General features: G+C 30.8%; 3 protein-coding genes and 1 pseudogene across 3 annotated transcripts; 2 read left to right on the forward strand and 2 right to left on the reverse strand.

Annotated features, from left to right (window-relative positions):
- Positions 1–4,383: 4,383 nt before the first annotated feature.
- LOC110670609 (acyl-CoA--sterol O-acyltransferase 1-like) lies at positions 4,384–5,650 on the reverse strand. The gene has a single exon (XM_021832712.2). It carries the CDS (start codon positions 5,648–5,650, stop codon positions 4,520–4,522), a length of 1,131 nt encoding a protein of 376 aa, XP_021688404.2. The 3' UTR covers positions 4,384–4,519.
- A 5,252-nt stretch (positions 5,651–10,902) lies between these two features.
- Positions 10,903–12,426, reverse strand: LOC131173328 (acyl-CoA--sterol O-acyltransferase 1-like). Its single transcript, XM_058135497.1, has 2 exons — positions 12,315–12,426; positions 10,903–12,206 (listed from the first exon to the last, which is right to left on the reverse strand). Exons 1-2 carry the CDS (start codon positions 12,387–12,389, stop codon positions 11,031–11,033), a joined length of 1,251 nt encoding a protein of 416 aa, XP_057991480.1. The 5' UTR covers positions 12,390–12,426; the 3' UTR covers positions 10,903–11,030.
- A 4,089-nt stretch (positions 12,427–16,515) lies between these two features.
- Positions 16,516–18,760, forward strand: LOC110670608 (putative disease resistance RPP13-like protein 1; annotated as a pseudogene).
- A 7-nt stretch (positions 18,761–18,767) lies between these two features.
- LOC110652447 (putative disease resistance protein At3g14460) lies at positions 18,768–20,456 on the forward strand. Its single transcript, XM_058134185.1, has one exon. The coding sequence runs from the start codon at positions 18,768–18,770 to the stop codon at positions 20,454–20,456; it is 1,689 nt and encodes a 562-aa protein (XP_057990168.1).
- The last annotated feature ends 5,421 nt before the right edge of the window (positions 20,457–25,877 follow it).

Here is a 25,877-nt window from a genome sequence, read left to right on the forward strand (position 1 = left end):
AGTTTAGAAAGTAGGACTAAATATTAAATTGTTATATTATATCCTTAAAAATTGAAAATTCTTGGATAGAATAGAAGCCATAGTTTTGAATCCTTAAAAAATCTATAATTTGTTATAAATGTTTTTTTTAAATATACATGAATAAAATGAGTGCAATGTTCTATTTTTGATATATCTGTTTTTCATTTTTTTATGTAATCTTAAACTTAGGCATTAAGGAATGAAATTAAACTCTAAGTTGTTTGCAAAGCACTCATTCTATAATTTCTTTTTAACATAAGTACTATATATGTATTATTATTAAGATTTTAATTTTCATTTCTTTCAGAAAAAATAATTTATATATGAAAAATATTTTTTTATTATTTGATTATAATATTAGATTAATGATAGGAGTTTTATATCATAGATGTATAAGTATTTTTATATTTTAATAAGATTATCAAAGTTTAAAAAATAGATAATGACTTTCTTTTATTATTTTTCTTAAAAATGATTTAATTTTTCTTTTGATCAGTAAAATATTTTATAAGAAATAAACGAAACCTAGTCATGAAATAAATATACAACTTAATTATTTAATTATATGTGTTTAAAGCATCATTCATGTTATATTTAATATAAAAGCTAGGGATTAATAATTCAATCACAATATAAATGAAAACAACTCACTATAAAAACCTTGAAAATCTTGTGATATGTATTATCTTTTTTTTTTTAATCTCTACTTTTATAAGTTAATTAATTTCATCTTCCATTATTTTTTTATAAAGATAACAATATATATATATATATATATATATATATATATATATATATATATATATATATATGTATAGTGCAATTTTCAAATTTAATTTCATTAGAATTTATATGAAAGAGCAAGCACTAGTAGTTTATCCCTAAATAAATTTTAATTTCATTTAATTAGGTCAATCGAATAGAATTTAGTGTAAAAAGATCTACTTTCTGATAAGTAAACTATTCAGAAAGTGACTTCACTAACTTTACGTGAAATTAAGGATAATAACTAACCAAACAAGTTAAATTTTAACACTTTCTAAGAATTTAAAATTTCTGAGTTGAGTTGTCTCTCAAGAATTTAGAGTTTTTGAGTTAAGTTATTCCGATCAAGCTAGACCTAAGATTACAATTGAAGAAGTGCAAATTGAATAGAAGCACAAGCTGAATGCAGAACTAGGAAATGTTGTTGGTAGGCTTTGTTTTTTTTTCTCCATAGTCTCAACTTTATAGCTTTCTTTCTTAAGCTTAAGGTTAGCTGTCCCTTTCCTAACAAAAACTTACCTAAGGGCAAAGGCCCAAAGCAAAACCCATCATACCAACCCTTTTTCTCCCCACACATAACTTCATTTAGGACCCAAATGTGCCTAATCTGAAGGGCACCAAACCCGCTAAAAAAAAAATACCCCCAAAGGATAACTCCATTTCTCTGGCAACAGCAAATGGGAATCCAAAATTCTGATTGGAGATGATTGGAACTGGCAATAAGAATCATATCTTAATCATGATTTAGTGATATAATAATTCAATTATCCATCTAAAGGTCCATGTTAAGCCATCATTTTCAATGTTATTATAGCACCCAACTGCTTGCAAAATGACCAGAATAAGTTTCTTGATTGTTTTACCTTGTAGACTTGACAATGCTCTAATTTCTTAATCATGGCAACATCAAATTATATCTCATGAGTGAGATTCATTTTTTCCCTAGTAATTATATACTCATTAAAACCATATTTTACCACCTTTTTTTAACTATTCCATCAGAATTCATTCTTGTTTTTCCTTCAACCAATGATCTAGTGGTTGGGAATTTAATTATTATTAAAGATTTAAATCTTGATATTTGTCTTGTAATTAATGAAGAAACACCCTGTCAACTCAAATAGGCAAGATCTTATATCAGGATAGCCTGACCAATTGGGCTTTTAATGAAGATGAGTACAGGCACAGCCACCTTGTTCCTCTGTTAATGTTCTATTTTGAGCCCAAAATACACATTTGGACCCCTAACAGACACTGACCTAAAATGTAAAAGGTTTACCTTTTTGCTTTGTTAGGCTGCACTTGAGCTAAAGTAATATAAAAAATAAAAGGAAAAATTATTACCAGGTCCATGGTTGAGCTTGAAGTGGTGTAACTTGAAAGGGTTTTGAGCCTCTCAGCTAAACTTGTGCAAGTTGCTGTGTGTAAAAGAAGCTGATGACTTCATTCCTTCAGAGTTTACACGTCTTAACAAGGAAGAAACTGGTGTAACCCTCATCATCATGAAGAAAATATTTTTGGGTTTAGATTTTTTATTATTTTTTAGTAATTTTTATTAATTGAAATATTTTAATTAAAATAAAATAAAATAAATATATAATATGAAAAAAAGAAGGTATAACAATATTATTTACTGATATCATTGAACACATAATAAAGAAAGAAGAGTAAAATTAAATCATCATACAATATAGATCACATTTGGAAGCAGAAAAAGGTTTGATCTTTTCAACTCCTGTGTAAAGAAAAGCAAGTGGTTCCTGTAGATATTCGTAAAGAAGTGTCAAAGTATAATTTTCTTCTGAAGAATTAAAGGTAAAGACTAACAAGTGATTAGTCGTCTTCTATGGGCGAGAAGCAACGTAGTCTTCACGTTGAAGCTCCACTTGTGGCCACCTACACTCTCATGGCCAAGGTCCGGTTTAATTTGTTTTTGGAATCTAAATCAAATGGGACTGAAATTGGCAGTTCAAATTTTTGGTTTCTCCCAAAATTATTTAAAAGATTAATATGATTTCAATCATTAAATTGTTTTAATCTAAGACCATTATTTTTCTTATATATAATTTAATAAAGGATTTTTATTATATATAAAACAAAAAGCATATGATTACTAAACCCATTTCAATTGAATTGGAGCATGTTAGTCAATAGTTGGTTTTAAAAACTCCTGAAGGGATCATAGCTAGTCAAATTTGCTACACTTAATTATTCCAGTTTGAATCATTACTTTCCATTTTCAAGGAATTACTAGTCTTGTCTTCTAATACCAACAAAAAAATAAGCCTACATATGTCAACAAACTGGAAATCATAACAAAGCTGTTGAAAAATCAAACACCCTTTTCCTTGTGTTAGGTTTTCTCTTATATGATTTGGGTAATTGTCATTTCATAAGGTGCTTTTTGAAATAAAATTAGGTATGGTCTGTTTTTCTCAATATAGTATTATAATTAAATTTAATTTGAATACTAATTCATTTGTAGATGTTCAATCTTTCAATCTGCAAACTTGACAGTTTAAATATTTAATCTGAGTGTGATCAAGAGGTTTGAAGCCTACATTAGTGAGGTATTGGAAAAATATACTTTATATGTTATTAGGTAATCCTCCTTCCACAAGATGCTTAGGGTTAGGTACGATCTATTTTATCAATAAGGATACATTTTAAACCCTAAATCGACTGTGTATAGAGTAAAAATACTTTATATATAACTTAAACAATTTTCATCTCATAAAATGTCTTTTATGATGAAAGTAGACTTAATTCATTTTATTATGATAGATTTTTAGTGTATTTTTCCCTCTCTTTGTCAATGAAAACTGAAATTTCTTAATTAAATCAAATTTATGGTTAAAAAAAATAAATATCAAAATCAAATTTTTAGTTAACTGAATTTTTTATCATTTCTAAAATATTAACCAAATAAAATATTTAATTCAATTATTTAGTTGTAGTTAAATTAATAAAAAAAGTTATAAATTTACATAGGTTTGATTTTTTTTAGCAATGATTTGACATTAATTTATAAGTTTTTAGTAAAAATAAATTACAGATTACAAATTATTAAAAAAATAAGAATTTTAATCATATGTTATTAATAAAATATATTAAAAAATGCTATATTATTAATACGAACTTATTATAAATGATATATATCATAAAAAAAATTAAATATTTGAAGGGGAAAAATAAACATAAAGCAAGGCTCTTGACAACATGTTGAGAAATTATATGCCAATATAGTGATACCATATCTGTATATTTACCTGTAATCACAAATCATTGAATTACATAAAAATAAAGTGATTACTAAATTTTGAAAAGAAAAATTATTGAATAGTTATTTCAAAATTATAATTTTATAAGTTAAAATTTTATTATTTAGACTTAGTGTATTATAAATCTAGAATATAAGATAATTTAAGACATAAGATATATAATAAAATTTATTTTTAAATATTTAAATTTCATATAATTATATTTTAAATTTATAATAAATTAAATTTAAATAAAAATTATATATATATATATATATATATATATTTGGTTCCTATTAATTTATTATTTCATATAGAATATTTTATACAGAATCACTGCTATAAGACTATGGAATCTGATTACTACGTTGTATTAAACGACATTGTCTGTCGTAACAAAGTGTTTTTTATGGGATTAGAAAGAACACAGCATTAGCAAATCAGAACCGTTCATTTTTTTCTTTGAGACTAAATCATGACGGTCTATCACCCTGCCAAATTCGCAATGCGCTTTCACTCGCATTCCTTACCCACGCTCCTAGTGCCGCGTATTCCTCAAACGCCCTAACATCAATCCTGCACTCCATGAACTTTGGAAAAAACAGCCAAAACGCTGTCGACATGACGAACCCAACTGTCAAGATTCCAGACAATAACCCCGGCAGTTGCCACTTGTCTTTTATCATCTTCTTTAGAGCAATCTCCGCGGTTAAACAGAATCCATGTAGAAGAAAGAACGTAGTGATGTCCCACGTGGGTCTCACGCGCCCCAGGTAGTAGAACATGAGCTCGTGCATTACTGCTGACACCACAAATGTTCCGAAAACAGCTGGGAGCGTTGCCCACTCTCTGCCAATGACACGCGCGCAGAAGTTGCGTGTGGGTTCGTATACGGTAGGGTGTAGGATGCGAGTGACCATGAGGTTCCATCTCTTGCCCCAGAAATCTTGAAGCGAAGTGGAGAGGTAGGGTTCGTTGAACTGTGGTTCGAGCTCTATGCCGAGCATGGTTCGAGCCAGGGCTGCACTTATGGCAAGAGTGAGCTCAAGTAAGAAGTAGACATGGAACGCATAGAGAACTATAATGATTTTTGGGTGGATATAGTCACTATAATCATAAACACGTACCAAAATGGCCACTAATATACCCTTTATTGCATAATTTAGAGGGCCTTCTCTTGGTTTTCTTGATGGGGTTTCTTTGGTTTGGCCATTTTGATATGGTTTTGGAGGTGGGTTTTCTTTGTTTTGATGATTTAAAGGCGTTTTGGGTGGCGGGTTCTTATGGATCTTGATGGGTAAGCAAGAAACAGCCACAAAAAGAGGAAGAGAAATTAATGGATCTGCAGAAAGAGGACCTTTGCCAAAAGCAAAGAGGAGGAGCTTGAAATTTGCAAGCCAAGCAATGAAAAAGGCAGTAGTGCCACCAAGATGAGGAGAGAAGATATTGAGAGGAAGGTAAAGAAAGAGGCAAACAACAGGGAGAACAAAGAGTAGTCTTTTGATCCCTATAGGAATAATGTTTCTAATTGCATAACAATGACATAGAGAAATAATAACTGCAAGCCATACCTTAATGAAGTTCTGCATTTCATCACTCTCCATTATTTTCTTTTCTTTACTACTCTAATCTTGTTCTTGATCTTGGCTCTGTTTGCCAAGTAATATAAAGAGAGAAAAAGATGAGGAAATTAGATCCAAAAGACCAGTAAGAGAATTTCCACAGAAGAATATGATGATGATGATAAAGAATAATATCTTTGTGAGGAAGACGCCATGGAGAAAGGGGTTTGAAAGGATGTTTTCTGAGCTACCTCTTTTTGACTTGTGCATATATATGGTGGAAGAATTTAGGGTCGAACTTCCACCCAAAGAATTTAAAAGATTCATGAATTTTGTGTCATTCATTTAAAAATATCTTCCATTAGTGGATGTGGGTAGGATTTGATTTGATTTTGAAATTAATATTTTGAGGAAATTATATATAAATATTTATTTATTTTCCTTCCTCTTACTCATCAAGTGAAGATCCTTTTATATTCAATTTCAATGTTATATTATATTGTCATGTTTAGAATTATAAAATTTTTATTTAATTTTCAATTAAAATTAAAAAAAAAAAGCTCAAACTGTAGTTTGATTCCACAGTCATTAATTGAATTCAACTCTCCAATATATTGATATTATAAGCTGTGATCCAAGAATTGAGATTGCATCGAGTGCGATGCTGAAATTTGGTTTTAAAATATAAGTAATTTATTATTGAATTTATCAATTTCTTTCCATTTTCATCTCATTATCTTTCATAGTATTATAGTATTATTTTTTAGAAAACATTAAAGATGATTTGATATGTATGAAAGTGCAATAAATTTAACACATTATTTTGATGATTTTATGCGGTGGGAGGGGAAAGGAAAGGAAGTGAAAATAGTAAGAAATGAAAAAAAAAATAAAAAGAGAAATTCTTTTAATATAATATTTAAAGGGAAAATAAAACTATTCTGTAAAACAAGTAAAAAAAAAAATAAATATTTTCCCTCTTAAACTATTTAATTTGAATTGCAAACATGGTAAATTTAATTCAAATTTTCTCCCACTTTAATTTAGAAAACTTTTTTTAATGGATCTTGAGAAGTATATTGTCATCCAAGTTTCCCTTATATAATTTTTTAATATTTTCTTAGAAAAAAATTAAAAAATCAGTGCTTAAAATCCTTAGTTCTACCTCCTCATCACCCTATTTCACAAATTCAAAGAATATCAAGAACAAAGAAATTCCCCCAGCAAATATAATTTTGAGGGAGAAAATAGAGGGTTTAATTAGCAACTTCTTCAAAATATGCAACTCAAGGTTTTAGTAACTATGAGTTCATTATAAATTTCAATTGAGCGATTGGAAGTGAGTGTGTGGGCCGTAGTAAGAGTCCATAACGAGTGAGATGAGCTTACTCATGTAAGAATCAACTATTGCTAAAAAGTTAAAACTAATCAATTAAGTAGTTAATCCTTCACCTTTATAAATCCTTTGAATTATTTGTATTTTTTTAATGTGGGACTCTTAACAGAGCTATTAACTATTAAATATTAATGATTAGTGATTAACTATTTATATAATAATAATTTAAAATAAATTAATTGAATAAAAATAACTGTTAAATTAACTGTTAAACATAAAAATAATAGTATTATATTTTTTTACTATAATCAAAATACCCTCTTACCCTTTAAAAATTAAGAAAAATAATATTTCATGAACTACTCTTTTAATTTCTAAATATTCATATAAATATTATATTATCAAATAATATAAATAAAAAAAATAATATTTTACATAGAATCAAACTACCAAACGTTATTTTGCAATCAATGCACCTTTATGCTGCTGCCACATACAAAGCATTGGCAACAAAGACACTTTACTTTTGAAAAGGGCATTTATCTGTCAATGCCTCTAGAAAATTAATTAAATTGATCTATATTAATTATCAATGGGCCATGAGTTCATAAATTAGTTGTTGATATGAAATGGACTTTTGATTATGTATCTCTTGACCTCTCATTTCCTTTACCAAAGTCTGATTCCTTGTAATTGTCTACTTAAATATTTGGTTCTATCAATATGATGAGAGATATTCCAAATTAAAAATACCACATTTAATATATTATCTTCGCCCCCTTTTATATATTAGTTTTAAAAATTATTTTTTTCATAATTATTGTCCTTTTGAAAAGATCAAAAAGTATTAATTAATTTCTTCAATTTTATCTCTATTCTTACAAAACACAATAATTATTTGTAAAATTTCCCAAAACTCATCTTATTGTCACATTTTCTCTTTTAATTAGGTGAAATAAATAGTAATTTAGTCAAATTAAATAATATTTTATTATAATTTATGTGATTTAATTACTTCCTCACTTATTATGTAAAAATGTTAAACAGTAGCTAAAAGTTTTGCACGATTATTAAAGAAAAAAAATAAATCACTTAAATTATAATAAAATTTTATATAATAAGAGAGAGAGGTAATAAGATAAATTATAGAAAATAGTAGAAATAATTATTATGCTTAATTTTATATAATTCTTTTAAAATTAAATTAGTTCATTTTTATTTTTCAAAGTGATAAATAATTTTAAATAAAACTATTTTTGAAAAATATCAAATAAAAATAGACAAAGGTAGTAATAATTAAATCAATTTAAATGAAACTCGAATATTTATTTTTCTATTTTATTGAAATTAATATTTGATCATTTTATTTTGAAATATATATAAAATAGTGTTAATATTTTTGTTCTATTTACTTTTTAATACCTCCATCTAATTTAAATTTAAATTTTCTATTAGTTTCAAAGGAGAGAAATTACGGTTATAGAGACTAAATAGTTTAAGGTTTAGAAAATAAAGAGATTATATAGTTGTATTTTTTTCAATTATATGATCTAAATGAAATTCAAACTAATGCATAAAATATCGTAGAGACCAAAGAGTGAATGGAACAAAAATATATGAATTAACTTATGTATTTTTCAAAATAGGAGGGTTAATAATATAGCTCCTCAACATATAAATGATTAATTCAGTTACTCGAGTTTGTGAATAGCCTATGAGTCTAATAATATTTAATAATTTAACCACGAGATTTATTTAATTGTTCAACCACTATAAGACCCACTAAATAAAAAAAAGTAATATTGATTAAAGATAAGCAATTTTAGTAGGATTGCCAAATATAGTAATACCTATAATTATGCACTATAAATAGAATAGGATTATGTTAATTAATAATATCTATGTAATTACATAATTAACTTGCTACAATCAACTATTATCCATATCCTATATAAAAGATTATATCATCTATGAATTATGAATGTATATTCTTTTTCTTTAATCAATCTAATACACTGTTCTCTCATATTAGTTTTAACATGAGCGTTGGAGGGTCCTAACCGGATCCATACCTGTGGACATCTGATCTATTTATTTTTTATTTTGTAGATTCATACCCATAAAAAATTCTCTTGAACGACAATAATTAAGTAATTAGTTTTGTAAAAATAAAAGGATCAAATCAAATTATAATTTAAAAGGTAAAGACTAACAAGTGATTAGTCGTCTTCTATGGGCGAGAAGCAACGTAGTCTTCACGTTGAAGCTCCACTTGTGGCCACCTACACTCTCATGGCCAAGGTCCGGTTTGTTTTTGGAATCTAAATCAAATGTGGCAGTTCAAATTTTTGTTATATATTTTACTTTTTTAGAGATTAAAGAGTAGAAAATCGAACTTGACATGGTGATCAGTGATTGATACAATTAATTAAAGCTTAATTATGTATATGTAAAACAAAAACCATATGATTACTAAACCCACTTCAATTAAATTGGAGCATGTTAGTCAATAGTTGGTTTTAAAAACTTCTGAAGGAATCATAGCTGGTCAAATTTGCTACATTTAATTATTCCAGTTTGAATCATTAGTTTCCATTTTCAAGGAATTACTAGTCTTGTCTTCTAATACCAACAAAAAAATAAGCCTAAATATGTCAACAAACTGGAAATCATAACAAAGCTGTTGAAAAATCAAACACCCTTTTCCTTATGTTAGGTTTTCTCTTATATGATTTGGGTAATTCTAATCTCATAAGGTGCTTTTTGAAATAAAATTAGGTATGGTCTATTTTTCTCAATATAATATTATAATTAAATTTAATTTGAATACTAATTCATTTGTAGATATTCAATCTTTCAATCTGCAAACTTCACAGTTTAAATATTTAATCTGAGTGTGATCAAGAGGTTTGAAGCCTATATTAGTGAGGTATTGGAAAAATATACTTTATATGTTATTAGGTAATCCTCCTTCCACAAGATGCTTAGAATTAGGTACGATCTATTTTATCAATAAGGATGCATTTTAAACCCTAAATCGATTGTGTATAGAGTAAAAATACTTTATATATAACTTAAATAATTTTCATCTCATAAAATGTCTTTTATGATGAAAGTAGACTTAATTCATTTTATTATGATACATTTTTAGTGTATTTTTCCCTAACTTTGTCAATGAAAACTGAAATTTCTTAATTAAATCAAATTTATGGTTAAAAAAAAATAAATATCAAAATCAAATTTTTAGTTAACTGAATTTTTTATCATTTCTAAAATATTAACCAAATAAAATATTTAATTCAATTATTTAGTTGTAGTTAAATTAATAAAAAAAAGTTATAAATTTACATAGGTTTGATTTTTTTTAGCAATGATTTGACATTAATTTATAAGTTTTTAGTAAAAATAAATTAAAGATTACAAATTATTAAAAAAATTAGAATTTTAATCATATGTTATTAATAAAATATATTAAAAAATGCTATATTATTAATACAAACTTATTATAAATGATATATATCATAAAAAAAATTAAATATTTGAAGGGGAAAAATAAACATAAAGCAAGGCTCTTGACAACATATTGAGAAATTATATGCTAATATAGTGATACCATATATAGGTATATTTACCTGTAATCACAAATCATTGAATTACACAAAAATTAAGTGATTACTAAATTTTGAAAAGAAGAATTATTGAATAGTTATTTCAAAATTATTATTTTATAAGTTAAAATTTTATTATTTAGACTTAGTGTATTATAAATCTAGAATATAAGATGATTTAAGATATAAAATATATAATAGAATTCACTTTTTAAATATATAAATTTCATATAATTATATTTTAAATTTATAATAAATTAAATTTAAATAAAAATTATATATATATATATATATTTGATTCTTATTAATTTATTATTTCATATAGAATATTTTATACAGAATCACTGCTATAAGACTATGAAATCTGATTACTACGTTGTATTAAACGACATTGTCTCGTAACAAAGTGTTTTTTATGGGATCAGAAAGAACACAGCATTAGCAAATCAGAACCGTTCATTTTTTCTTTGAGACTAAATCATGCCGGTCTATCACCCTGCCAAATTCGCAATGCGCTTTCACTCGCATTCCTTACCCACGCTCCTAGTGCCGCGTATTCCTCAAACGCCCTAACATCAATCCTGCACTCCATGAACTTTGGAAAAAACAGCCAAAACGCTGTCGTCATGACAAACCCAACTGTCAAGATTCCAGACAATAACCCCGGCAGTTGCCACTTGTCTTTTATCATCTTCTTTAGAGCAATCTCCGCGGTTAAACAGAATCCATGTAGAAGAAAGAACGTAGTGATGTCCCACGTGGGTCTCACGCGCCCCAGGTAGTAGAACATGAGCTCGTGCATTACTGCTGACACCACAAATGTTCCGAAAACAGCTGGGAGCGTTGCCCACTCTCTGCCAATGACACGCGCGCAGAAGTTGCGTGTGGGTTCGTATACGGTAGGGTGTAGTATGCGAGTTACCATGAGGTTCCATCTCTTGCCCCAGAAATCTTGAAGCGAAGTGGAGAGGTAGGGTTCGTTGAACTGTGGTTCGAGCTCTATGCCGAGCATGGTTCGAGCCAGGGCTGCACTTATGGCAAGAGTGAGCTCAAGTAAGAAGTAGACATGGAAGGCATAGAGAACTATAATGATTTTTGGGTGGATATAGTCACTATAATCATAAACACGTACCAAAATGGCCACTAATATACCCTTTATTGCATAATTTAGAGGGCCTTCTCTTGGTTTTCTTGATGGGGTTTCTTTGGTTTGGCCATTTTGATATGGTTTTGGAGGTGGGTTTTCTTTGTTTTGATGATTTAAAGGCGTTTTGGGTGGCGGGTTCTTATGGATCTTGATGGGTAAGCAAGAAACAGCCACAAAAAGAGGAAGAGAAATTGATGGATCTGCAGAAAGAGGACCTTTACCAAAAGCAAAGAGGAGGAGCTTGAAATTTGCAAGCCAAGCAATGAAAAAGGCAGTAGTGCCACCAAGATGAGGAGAGAAGATATTGATAGGAAGGTAAAGAAAGAGGCAAACAACCGGGAGAACAAAGAGTAGTCTTTTGATCCCTATAGGAATAATGTTTCTAATTGCATAACAATGACATAGAGAAATGATAACTGCAAGCCATACTTTAATGAAGTTCTGCATTTCATCGCTCTCCATTATTTTCTTTTCTTTACTACTCTTATCTTGTTCTTGATCTTGGTTCTGTTTGCCAAGTAATATAAAGAGAGAAAAAGATGAGGAAATTAGATCCAAAAGACCAGTAAGAGAATTTCCACAGAAGTATATGATGATGATGATAAAGAATGATACCTTTGTGAGGAAGACGCCATGGAGAAAGGGGTTTGAAAGGTTGTTTTCTAAGCCACCTCTTTTTGACTTGTGCATATATATGGTGGAAGAATTTAGGGTAGAACTTCCACACAAAGAATTTAAAACATTCATGAATTTTGTGTCATTCATTTAAAAATATCTTCCATTAGTGGATGTAGGTAGGATTTGATTTGATCTTGAAATTAATATTTTGAGAGGAAATTATATATAAATATTTATTTATTTTCCATCCTCTTACTCATCAAGTGAAGATCTTTATATTCAATTTCAATGTTATATTATATTGTCATGTTTAGAATTATAAATTTTTTATTTAATTTTCAATTAAAATTAAAAAAAAAAAAACTCAAACGGTAGTTTGATTCCACAGCCATTAATTGAATCCAACTCTCCAACATATTGATATTAAGTTGTGATCCGAGAAGTGACGTTGCACTCAGTGCAGTACTGAAATTTTGTTTTACAGTAAAAGTCATTTATTATTGAATTTATTAATTTCTTTCCATCGCCATCTCATTATCTTTTATATTCTTTTTTAGAAAACATTAAAGATGATTTGATATGTATGAAAGTGCAATAAATTTAACACATTATTTTGATGATTTTATGTGGTTGGAGGGGAAAGAAAGTGAAAATAGTCAGAAATGAAAAAAAAAATAAAAAGAGAAATTCTTTTAATATAATATTTAAAGGGAAAATAAAACTATTCTGTAAAACAAGTAAAAAAAATTAAATATTTTCCCTCTTAAACTATTTAATTTGAATTGCAAACATGGTAAAATTAATTCAAATTTTCTCCCACTTTAATTTAGGAAACTTTTTTTAATGGATCTTGAGAAGTATATTGTCATCCAAGTTTCCCTTATATAATTATTTAATTTTTTCATATTTTCTTTAGAAAAAAATTAAAAAATCAGTGCTTAAAATCCTTAGTTCTACCTCCTCATCACCCAATTTCATAAATGCAAAGAATAATCAAGAACAAAGAAATTCCCCCAGCAAATATAATTTTTGAGGGAGAAAATAGAGGGTTTAATTAGCAACTTCTTCAAGATATGTGACTCAAGGTTTTAGTAACTATGAGTTCATTATAAATTTCAATTGAGCCATTGGAAGTGAGTGTGTGGGCCGTAGTAAGAGTCCATAACGAGTGAGATGAGCTTACTCATGTAAGGATCAACTATTGCTAAAAAGTTAAAACTAACCAATTAAGTAGCTAATCCTTCACCTTTATAAGTCCTTTGAATTATTTGTATTCTTTTAATGTGAGACTCTTAACAGAGCTATTAACTATTAAATATTAATGATTAGTGATTAACTATTTATATAATAATAATTTAAAATAAATTAATTGAGTAAAAATAACTGTTAAACATAAAAATAATAATATTATATTTTTTTACTATAATCAAAATATCCCCTTATCTTTTAAAAATTAAAAAAAAAATAATATTTTATGAACTACACTTCTAATTTCTAAATATTCATATAAATATTATACTATCAAATCAAATTACCAAACGTTATTTTGCAATCAATGCACCTTTATGCTGCTGCCACATACAAAGCATTGGCAATAAAGACTCTTTACTTTTGAAAAGGGCATTTATCTGTCAATGCCTCTAGAAAATTAATTAAATTGATCTATATTAATTATCGATGGGCCATGAGTTCATAAATTAGTTGTTGATATGAAATGGACTTTTGATTATGTATCTCTTGACCTCTCATTTCCTTTACAAAAGTCTGATTCCTTGTGATTGTCTACTTAAATATTTGGTTCTATCAATATGATGAGAGATATTCCAAATTAAAAATACCACATTTAATATATTATCTTCGCCCCTTTTTATATATTAGTTTTAAAAATTATTTTTTTCATAATTATTGTCGTTTTGAAAAGATTAAAAAGTATTAATTAATTTCTTCAATTTTATCTCTATTCCTACAAAACACAATAATTATTTTTAAAATTTCTCAAAAGACATTTTCTCTTTTAATTAGATGAAATAAATAGTAATTTAGTCAAATTAAATAGTATTTTATTATAATTTATATGATTTAATTACTTCCTTACTTATCATGTAAAAATCTTAAACCGTAGATAAAAGTGGACAAAGGGAGTATTACAGATATTTAAAGTCATTTGTCTAAGATTGGATGAGACAAAAAGGATATCTCTCAATTAGTTTTACTTGTAATTCATTCAATTTTACCATTTCTTAATTTTATATCATTCATTCAATTTTACCATTTCTTAATTTTATATCATTCTTTTAATATTATCTTCGTTCATTTTTAGTTGTTGTTTAAAGTTTTGCACGATTATTAAAGAAAAAAATAAATCACTTAAATTATAATAAAATTTTATATAATAAGAGAGAGAGGTAATAAGATAAATTATAGAAAATAGTAGAAATAATTATTATGCTTAGTAGAGATAAATGTAAAATTGAAAAAAATTAATTAGTGCGCTTAATCTTTTCAAAGTGATAAATAATTTTAAATAAAACTATTTTTGAAAAATATCAAATAAATATAGATGAAGGTAGTAATAATTAAATCAATTTAAATGAAACTCGAATGTTTATTTTTCTATTTTATTGAAATTAATATTTGATCATTTTATTTTGAAATATATATAAAATAGTGTTAATATTTTTGTTCAATTTACTCTTTAATACCTCCATCTAATTTAAATTAAAATTTTCTATTAGTTTCAAATGAGAGAAATTACTGTTACAGAGACTAAATAGTTTAAGGTTTAGAAAATAAAGAGATTATATAGTTGTATTTTTTAAATTATATGATTTAAATGAAATTCAAACTAATGCATAAAATATCGAAGAGACCAAAGAGTGAATGGAACAAAAATATATGAATTAACTTATGTATTTTTCAAAATAGGAGGGTTAATAATATAGCTCCTCAACATATATATGATTAATTAAGTAACTCGAGTTTTTGGATAGCCTATGAGCCTAATAATATTTAATGGTTCAACCACGAGATTCATTTAATTATTCAACCACTATAAGACCCACTAAATAAAAAAAAGTAATCTTGATTAAAGATAAACAATTTTAGTTGGATTATCAAATATAGTAATGCCTATAATTATGCACTATAAATAGAATAGAATTATATTAATTAATAATATCTATATAATTACATAATTAACTTGCTACAATCAACTATTGTCCATATCCTATATAAAAGATCAGATCATCTATGAATTATGAATGTATATTCTTTTTCCTTAATCAATCTAATACACTATTCTCTCATATCAATTTTAACTTGAGCGTCGGAGGGTCCTAACCGAATCCATACCTGTGAATATCTAATCTATTTATTTTTTATTTTGTAGATTCATACCCATAAAAAATTCTCATGAACCACAATAATTAAGTAATTAGTTTTGTAAAAATAGAAGGATCAAATCAAATTATAATTTAAAATCCATTTACTTCATAAAATATTTCATTTGAGTCGCATGATGTTATAATTTAAAATTTAATAAAATATACATAAAATACAAATGCCTCATAATATTAATATATTTGATAATTTTTTTTCTAGAAAATTGGAATTTTTTTTTAAATAATGTGATTCTAAAAGTTATTAGAAAGAAAAGAAAATTATATTAGTTATAGTGTTGGGCTCATTATTTCTTTGGAGGTACACACTAAAAGGCCCATTAACCTAGGCCAGTTGTTGTTCAAGATTATACATCCAAAGATCACATCCTGTCATAAGCTTTGTATCAACTTGTATATATTTTATATATTTAATTTTTTATAATATTTTATTTATTCACTTTTTTAATTAAATTTTAATAATTTATTTATTTATATATATATTTATTCATTCACTTTATTTAACAATTTATTTACATATATTTCATATCTTGTATCTTATATTTATAATTAATCAATTAATTAATTAATTAATTGATTTTAATCTTTTAGCTTATCGGTAAATTCTTTCTATAAAATTATGTGGAAAGTGGAATCCAACCAAGAAAATGGGAAAAATTGTATCAAAATAAAGAAGAAAGAGTGGGTAAAATTGTAGAGATGTAGAATTTCCTCTCCATTGACTTCACTGATTCATCAATATATTCAATGATGTAAATATTCAACAAACTCCAAAGAAGGTTGGCGCAGCCTGCTATTGCTTAGCTCGTTGCTCTCCATTATTTCGTTCACCACCAACTTCCTTAGTCAAGAAACAATTATTTTTAATGGACTTTAATCTTTCTAAGATTGTGAAAATTTTATACCAACAGAAGAGAAAGTGGGAGACCACCATTGCCCATTATCGTACCTTCTTCCCCTTCTTGATTCTGAAGACCTTCTAAAAACGAGTGGAAGGACAGTAGAATTCAAAGGGACTGTGGAGAAGAAAAATAATACCTTCCATCAAAACTTGTATTGTTTTGATAGAAACTGCGTCTTTAATATCTTCCTTTCAAAACTTTTAGCTTTTAGATTTTCTTCTCATTCATTTTTACTCTCTGCATTCTGCAATGGAACTAGCTTCCTCCATTGGAGGTTCTATCCTCTCTCCATTTTTTGATGGGTTCCTTGCCCAGTTGAAGTTCATTGTCGATAAAGGCCAAGTTTCGGCTCAGCTCCAGAAGTGGGAGAGTATACTCAAGAGAATTCATGCAGTGCTAGATGATGCAGAGGAGAAGCACATGACTAACCGATTGGTGGAACTATGGTTAAACGACCTCAGAGATTTGGCTTACGACGTGGAGGACGTGCTCGATGAACTTGTCACTGAGGTTCAGGCTCAGCAACGCAGGTTGGAGGAGGAACCCCAAGTTCGTCCTAATAAGCTGCGAAAAATCTTCAACACAATCTTTGCTGCGTTGAATCCAAGTACCGTTAAGTTCAGTGTTGAAATGGTTGCTAAGATAGAAAGCATTACTGCCAGACTAGATAAGGTAGTAAAAGAAAAAGATGAGCTCCATTTAGGAGAGTCCACTAGAAAGAGGATTATCGAAGTGAGAGAAACAACCTCTCTGGTTAATGAATCAAAGATTTGTGGAAGGGATGAAGATAAGAAGGCGATACTTGACTTATTGAAGGATAAAGCAAACCATGCAGAGGTCTTTGTGATTCCAATTATTGGGATGGGGGGCGTTGGGAAGACAACTCTAGCACAGCTCGTATACAATGATCCCACATTGGAGTTTGATTTGAAAGCCTGGGTTTCTGTTGGTGAAGATTTTGATATTGTCAGGATAACTAAAACAGTTCTTCTTCAATTGGGAGATGGTGGTGATGATAAAGATTTGAATTTACTTCAGGTTAATTTGATGCAAAAGTTGTCTGGGAAGAAGTTTTTAGTTGTCCTAGATGATGTCTGGACCGAGAAATATGAGCAATGGGATCTGTTACGGGGTCCTTTTGAAGCCGGGGCACCTCAAAGCAGAATTATCGTCACAACTCGAAATCAGGAGGTTTCGTTGATGATGGGTGCTAGTCCAGCTTATCCTCTCAATATCATATGATGAATGCTTAAGCGTGTTTGCCCAGCATGCTTTGGGAGCAACTAGTTTTAAGGAGCACTTGGAGCTGAAAGAAATGGGTGAGGAGATTGTCAAAAGATGTGGAGGATTACCTTTGGCAGCAAAAGCTCTTGGAGGCATCTTAAGGGGTAAAAGAAATCCTAATTTGTGGAAGGAAGTGTTGAGTAGTGAGATATGGGAATTACCAAACAACAAGAGCAATATTCTTCCAGCCTTAAGGTTGAGCTATCTTCATCTTCCTCCTCATTTGAAGCGGTGTTTCGCTTATTGCGCAATTTTACCAAAGGATCGCGAGTTTGATAGGCATGAGTTAGTGTTGTTATGGATGGCTGAGGGCTTCTTGTTCGACCAGAAGAAAATGAAGGAAAGTGAAGGTTTGGGTCATAAATATTTTGATGATTTATTATCAAGATCGTTTTTTCAACAATCTAATGATAATAAATCAAAATATATAATGCATGACCTAATTATTGATTTAGCTTGCTTTGTTAGTAGAGGAATATGTTTGCATATGGTTGATAAGTTGGAGAGTGCAAATCCATATTCAAAGATTCGACATTCATCATTCGTTCCTCAGTTTAGAAACACCCTTCAAAGATTTCAAAGCTTCTATGAAATGAAGAATTTGCGGACATTTCTATCGGTAAGTCACAATGTGAGGAGTTGCTACTTAACTAGCAAGGTGGTGCATGACTTGGTCCCAAAATTAAAATGCTTAAGGTCACTATCTCTAACTCGCTATGTGATTAAGGAGTTGCCGGATTCTATTGGTGACTTAAAGCACTTACGCTACCTTGACTTGTCTTGTACCTTAGTCAAAAGGTTGCCTGAATCAGTGGATAAACTCTTCAACTTACAGACATTTAAAGTTGCGTGATTGTTATGAGCTTATGGAGTTACCTAAAGGCATATGCAATTTACTCAACTTGCAGCATCTTGATATTATCGGCACAACAAAATTGCAAGAGATGCCACCACATATTGGTAATTTAACTAGTCTCAGAGTGTTGACCAAGTTTGTCATTGGGAAAGGCAATGAACAGATAACAGAGTTGAAGAAACTTTCTGATCTACAAGGGCAGCTTCATATTACAAGTTTAGAGAATGTGGAAGTGGAAGATATTCGAGATGTAGGTGTTGCCAATTTGAAGGATAAGCCTGGTATTACTGAACTATGCTTGGAATGGATTGATAAATTTTCTTCTGATTTGAGAAACTCAAGTGATGAAGAACAAGTTCTCGACTCACTACGGCCACATCGAAGACTGTCAAGCCTTTCAATTACATCATTTGGTGGAAGGGAATTCTCATCTTGGCTAGGAGAGTTCTCATTCTCTAGCATGGTGCAGGTGAAGCTGAGCAACTGTTGTCAAATTACATCATTGCCACCACTCGGACGATTAAAGTCATTAAAAAAGTTGAGCATAGAAAGTTTGAGTGGAGTGAAAGAAGTGGGTGTTGAGTTTTATGAGGATGATTCATGTTTTTCTTGTTTGGAAGCACTAGAGATTAGTAATATGGGTCAGTGGGATCTGTGGGCTTGGCATAATGGTGTGGGTGGAGATTCCGTGGCAAAATTTCCAAAGCTGCATGAACTTCGAATACAAAGTTGTCCCAAGTTGGTTGGAAAATTGCCCACCTTCCTTCCTTCCCTTGAAAAACTTGTTATTAGTAACTGCCTGCTGTTGGTTGATTTACCAGCAGTGCTACCTTCCCTGAAAAACATTCATATTTCTAATTGCCCTCAGTTAGTTGATTTACCAGAAGTGCTTCCCTCTCTTGTAACACTCTCTATTAGAAGATGTCAAGAGGCAGTTCTCAGGAGAGTGACTAATGCCACCTCTCTTATTAGTCTAAAGCATTTGGAAATCAAAGGATGTAATGAGCTTGTGTCATTGGTAGATGGAAAGGAAGGGCTTTTGCCTTGCAACCTTGAAATTCTGAACATACACGTGTGTCCAAATTTGAAGGAGTTGCCAAGTGGACTGAACAACCTCAAATCTCTCAAAGATTTGAGTATAAGCCAATGTGGAAGTTTAGTCTCCTTCCCAGCAAGGGGTTTGCCACACAGCTTGATCCGTCTTCGTATCGATAACTGTGATTCTTTGGCATCTTTGCCGGAGGGAATTGTGTCTCACAGTGGCGCGACGTCTCATCTGGAAGAAATACATATCTTTCGATGTAAATCTCTCAGGTATCCTTCAAATGGCAAGTTTCCTGATTCCCTAAAGACTCTTCATATTCACAACTGGGCGACACAATTATTAAACTCGCTACAGCTTTCGCATCTCACAGTATTACAAATACGGAACTGTCCTCAATTAGAGTCGTTTCAAGGGAGGGAATTGCACATGCCCACTCTTGTCTCTTTGGAAATCTTTGGCTGTGAAAGATTGAGATCTTTATCTAGTCATATGCAAAACCTCCAGAGTCTACAAAATTTAACAATATGGAACTGTCATCAGTTAGAGTTCTTCCCAGAGGTGGGATTGCCCAACCCCAAGCTTGTCTTTTTTCAAATTGATCAGTGCAAAAATATGAGGTCTCTACCCAATCAGATGCAAAACTGTTGGAGGTAAACAGAGAAATTTTTTTAAAACAGAGGAAAGAAGTTCTGCTAAAGATAATTGGTTCAAAGAATGCTATCATCTGCTATTACATAATCAGTTTTAAAGATACAATACCAATTAAGCATGGTTACAAAACAACTTTTCAGAAAAGCATGCCTCTCCTTACTTTTAGGAGTACAAAAGTAGATTAACAAGACAATTCTGACCCATACTTGTAACTGACAAACAAGTTAAACAAAATAAATCAAAATAATCAGATTTTGAGATTTGATTTAAAAGTGTTAACTGTCAACACTCCTCCTTAACACTTTTACAGCAAATCCCTATAAGATTCTTCAAGTAATCAAATCTAGCCTTGGGCAAAGCCTTGGTTAGGATGTCAGCAAGCTGCATTTCTGAATTGCAATGGATAAGACAGACTTCATTCTCAATTTCAGCCTCACGAACAAAGTGATATTTGATCTTTATGTGCTTTGTTTTCCCATGAAAGACTGGATTTTTAGAGATAGCAACTGCACTCTTGTTGTCACAAAAGATCTTGGTTGCTTCACTTTGTTTCATCTTCAAATCTTCAAGGATTTTTCTCAGCCAAATAGCTTGATTCACTGCAGCTGAAGCTGCAATATACTCAGCCTCAGCTGTTGATTGAGCTACTGTTCCTTGCTTTTTTGAGTTCCAGCAAAACATACCAGACCCGATTGTAAAGAAAAAACCAGAGGTACTTCTCATGTCATCAATGGAACCTGCCCAGTCACTATCTGTGTAGCCAATCAGCTCCATTTTCTCAACTTTCTTGAACATCATTCCATGATCCAGGCTGCCTCTTAAGTATCTTAGAACTCTTTTTGCTGCTTGAAAGTGAGTGACACTTGGAGAATTCATAAATCTTGATAGTAGACTTGCAGCAAACATCAAGTCTGGTCTGGTTGCTGTTAAATAGAGGAGACAACCAATCAAGCTTCTATAAATCCCAACATCAACTTTGTCTGACTTATCATCTTTACACAACTTCAAACTTTGACATAATGGAGTGCCAACAGGTTTAGAGTTTTCCATACCAAATCTTTTAAGGATTTCAGCTGCATATTTTCTTTGACAAATGAAAATTCCTTTCTTAGATTGAGAAATTTCCATTCCAAGAAAATAAGACATTTCTCCAAGATCTGTCATCTCAAAAGTTGTTAACATTTCTGACTTGAACTCTTTAATCATATGTGAATTGCTTCCGGTGATTAAAAGATCATCAACATAGAGAGAAATAATCAGAATATCACAACCTTTTTGCTTCACATAAAGAGTAGCTTCACTAGAGCTTTTAACAAAGCCAATTTGATGCAGATGACTATCAATCTTGCTGTACCAAGCTCTTGGAGCTTGCTTCAAGCCATATAAGGCTTTCTTGAGTAAATACACCTTGTCTTCACTGCCCTCCACCGTGAAACCTTCAGGTTGCTCAACATAAATTTCTTCAGCCAAGTTACCATTAAGAAAAGCAGACTTGACATCCAATTGAGAAATCTTCCAATTGTTTTGAGCTGCAAGAGCAATCAATAGCCTTATAGTGTCCAACCTAGCTACTGGAGCAAAGGTGTCACTATAATCAACTCCAAATTGTTGAGAATATCCCTTGACAACAAGTCTGGCCTTCAGTTTGTTCATAGAGCCATCTGGATTTAATTTTGTTCTGTAGACCCATTTCACTCCAATAACATTCTTATTTTCAGGCCTTTGAACCAGCTCCCAAGTCCCATTCTTTTCTATCATCTTCAGTTCTTCAACCATAGCATTTTTCCACCCTTCATCAATTGTTGCTTGCTTGAAGTTCTCAGGTTCAAGAACTGTAAGATTGCATTCACCATAGAAATCAGCAAGAGGCCTATACCCTCTCACTGGAAGTTCATCTTCTGCTTCAATTGCATCTTGTTCATGGGATATATTTTCTTCAAGAAAATTGTATTTGTGAACATCATCACAATTAGCTTGCCAATCCCATACAGCTTCCTCATCAAACTTCACATCTCTTGCAATCACAACTTTTTTCGATCTCATATCAAGGATTCTATAACCTTTTGAATAGCTGCTGTATCCTAGAAAAATACCAGCAATTGATCTTTGATCTAGCTTATCTCTTTTTGCTTGTGGAACATGGAAATAACAAATGCAACCAAAGACCTTGAGATGATCAAGTGATGGTTTCACACCGTGCCAGGCTTCATATGGAGTTTTGTTCTCAAGAGCTTTCGTTGGAAGTCTATTTAACAAATAGACTGAAGTATTGACTGCTTCAGCCCAGAAATTTTTGGGAATATTCTTCTCAAATAATAGACATCTTGCCATAGCCAAGACTGTTCTGTTCTTCCTTTCACATACTCCGTTTTGTTGAGGAGTATAAGGAGCTGAAAGTTGATGATGAATCCCAGCCTTTTGAAGAAATTGAGAGAATTCTGAAGAAGTATACTCCGTTCCATTATCAGAACGAAACATCTTGATCTTGGATTCAATTTGATTTTCTACCAAAGACTTGAATCTTTGAAACACAGCAAAAACTTCAGATTTATGCTTAAGAAAGTAAACCCAACAAAATCTTGTGAAATCATCAATAAACACCACAAAATATCTGCTCCCATTTAATGAGGAAGTCTTCATAGGACCACAAACATCCGAATGAATGAGTTCCAGCTTGCTAGAAGCTCTCCACGCTTGATTTGCAGAAAATGGAAGCTTATTTTGCTTTCCAAATTGACAAACTTTACATACAGCACTACTAGTTTTCAAAGTTGGTAAATTTGTAGCTAGATCATGTGTAGACATGTATTCAAGTGAAGTGTAATTACAATGACCCAATCTTCTATGCCATAAAGCAGAAACATCATTGACAGAAGACATGGCATGTATATTTGATTGATCAAAGTTTAAAGTGAAGCTTTTACCTCTCATCTTTAATGAACAAAGCTTAGTGCCATTAGGATCAATGATTGTGCAGGATTTATCTTTGAAAATCAAGGAGTATCCTTTTTCAAGCATTTGAGGCACACTCAACAAATTTTGATTGATTTTAGGCACCCAAAGAACATCAGAGATCAGTTTTGTACCTGATGAAGTCTGAATTGAAATGACTCCTTTCCCTTTCACCTCCACAAACTCACCATTCCCAATTCTGACTTTTGAAGTGTAATTTTCATCAAGCTCTTTGAATAAGCTTTCATCAAAGGACATATGATGAGTACAGCCACTATCAACTAACCAAGAGTCTGCATCAATACAAGCTGAGTTAAAGGAAGCAACAAATAATTGCTCCTCCTGTTGAGTTTGACCTTCTGCCATTTGTGCCTGTTGTCCTTGTTGCTGTTGAGGATGAGCTTTACACACTTTATCAGCATGTCCATATTTCTTGCAATTTTTACATTGCACATTAGGATGATACCAGCAAAACTTCTCAGCATGAGTAGTTTTCTTGCAATGTGGACATGTAGGAAATTTTTTCTTGTCTTTCCACCTGCTGCTTTCACCATCTTTCTTGCCCTTTCCCTTTTGGTTTTTTCTTCCACCATCAGATTTGGGTTTGTCATTGTGTTTTGCTTGAAATGCTCCCTCAGCAGAGTCTTCTTGTCTAATAAATCTTCTTTGCTCAGTTGCTTGCAAGGCATTGACAAGCTCTGTTAATGGAAGCTTTGAGAGGTCTCTTGAGTCTTCAAGAGAAGAAATTTTTGACTCAAATTTCTCTGGCAAGCTTACAAGTACTTTTTCAACTACTCTTTTATCTGTCAACTCCTCACCAAGCATTCTGATTTGATTCACAACCTTCAAAAGTCTATCAGTGAACTCTTGAACAGTATCTGAATCCTTCATCTTCAAATTCTCAAATTCTCTTCTTAAGTTGAGCACACGCATCTGGATTGTTCTTTCACTGCCTTGAAATTCTTCTTTTAGCTTATCCCATGCTTCTTTTGCTGTTTCACAAGCCATGATGCGAGTGAAAATGCTGTCTGAAACTGCCGTTTGAATGCAAGTGAGAGCTTTAAATTTTTTCATGCTTTCTTCATTGTGATTCTTGATTTGAGCCAATGTAGGATTAGCTCGTAAGGGTGGAGGATCCTCACCTATTTCCACAACATTCCACAAGTCAAAAGCTTTCAAATAAGTCTTCATTTTAGTTGCCCAAATCTGATAATTTTCTCCAGAAAAAACTGGAGGTGTGGCTAGAGAGATGCTACTCATAGCCATGAAGAAAAATAGGGAAAAGTGTTTGGTCTTTGGCTAACTAAAATTGAAAATCTTACTTGTTTTCTCTCAAGTACACAGCCCTCTAAGAACTTTCTTGCTCTAATACCAATTGTTGGAGGTAAACAGAGAAATTTTTTTAAAACAGAGGAAAGAAGTTCTGCTAAAGATAATTGGTTCAAAGAGTGCTATCATCTGCTATTACATAATTATTTTTAAAGATACAAGTTTCTCAATGACTTATACCAATTAAGCATGGTTACAAAACAACTTTTCAGAAAAGATGCCCCCCTTACTTTTAGTAGGAGTACAAAAGTAGATTAATAAGACAATTCTGACCCATACTTATAACTAACCCTTACTTGTAACTGACAAATAAGTTAAACAAAATAAATCAAAATAATCAGATTTTGAGATTTGATTTAAAAGTGTTAACTGTCAACAAAAATCTTACTTCCTTCAATCTTTAAATATATCAACAAAACATTACTTCCCTTCAATCTTTAAATATATCAGATTGTGGAGGTATGGAGTCCTTAATAGAAGGTTGTTTACCACTAAACCTAACTGAGCTTTATGTTGGTGAATGCATGAATCTAAAACAGCCAATGCCAGAGTGGGGACTCTACAGACTCGCCTCTCTTAGAAAATTGGCCATTGGTAGCATGAAGTCAACTGGAGATATTATTTCCTTCCCTTCACAGACTCACGACGGCTTACTGCTTCCCACTTCTCTTAACTCCCTCTACATCGTTGAATTCAAGAATCTAAAATCCATATCAATGGGTATCCAAAACCTTACCTTTCTTAAAGAATTTGAAATTTTCTTGTGCCCAAATCTCCAGTCCTTCCCAGCTGAGGGCTTCCCTGCTACACTTGAACAACTATATATTCACTGCTGCCCTCTATTGCGAGACCATTGCTTAAAAGACAGAGGGGGAGATTACTGGCCTATCATTTCTCATATCCCTCGTCTTGAGATAAACAATTAATCAGGTAAGGTTCTGAAATAATGCAACATTTTTCAAATGTTAATGATTTTTGTCTTCAACAAGGTAATATTCCGAGGTGAATTGAATTCTATCACTTGATTTTGTATTGAACAAAGTGTTGATGATTTTCTTTTTTCCATTTGAATACATTTGTCCCTAAACTTATTTCATGTCACAGCCTAATATTCTGCATATTCTCTTGGAAGCAAAAACATGA

Source organism: Hevea brasiliensis, chromosome 14 (genome assembly GCF_030052815.1).
Source record: "Hevea brasiliensis isolate MT/VB/25A 57/8 chromosome 14, ASM3005281v1, whole genome shotgun sequence".
Taxonomy (NCBI): domain Eukaryota; kingdom Viridiplantae; phylum Streptophyta; class Magnoliopsida; order Malpighiales; family Euphorbiaceae; genus Hevea; species Hevea brasiliensis.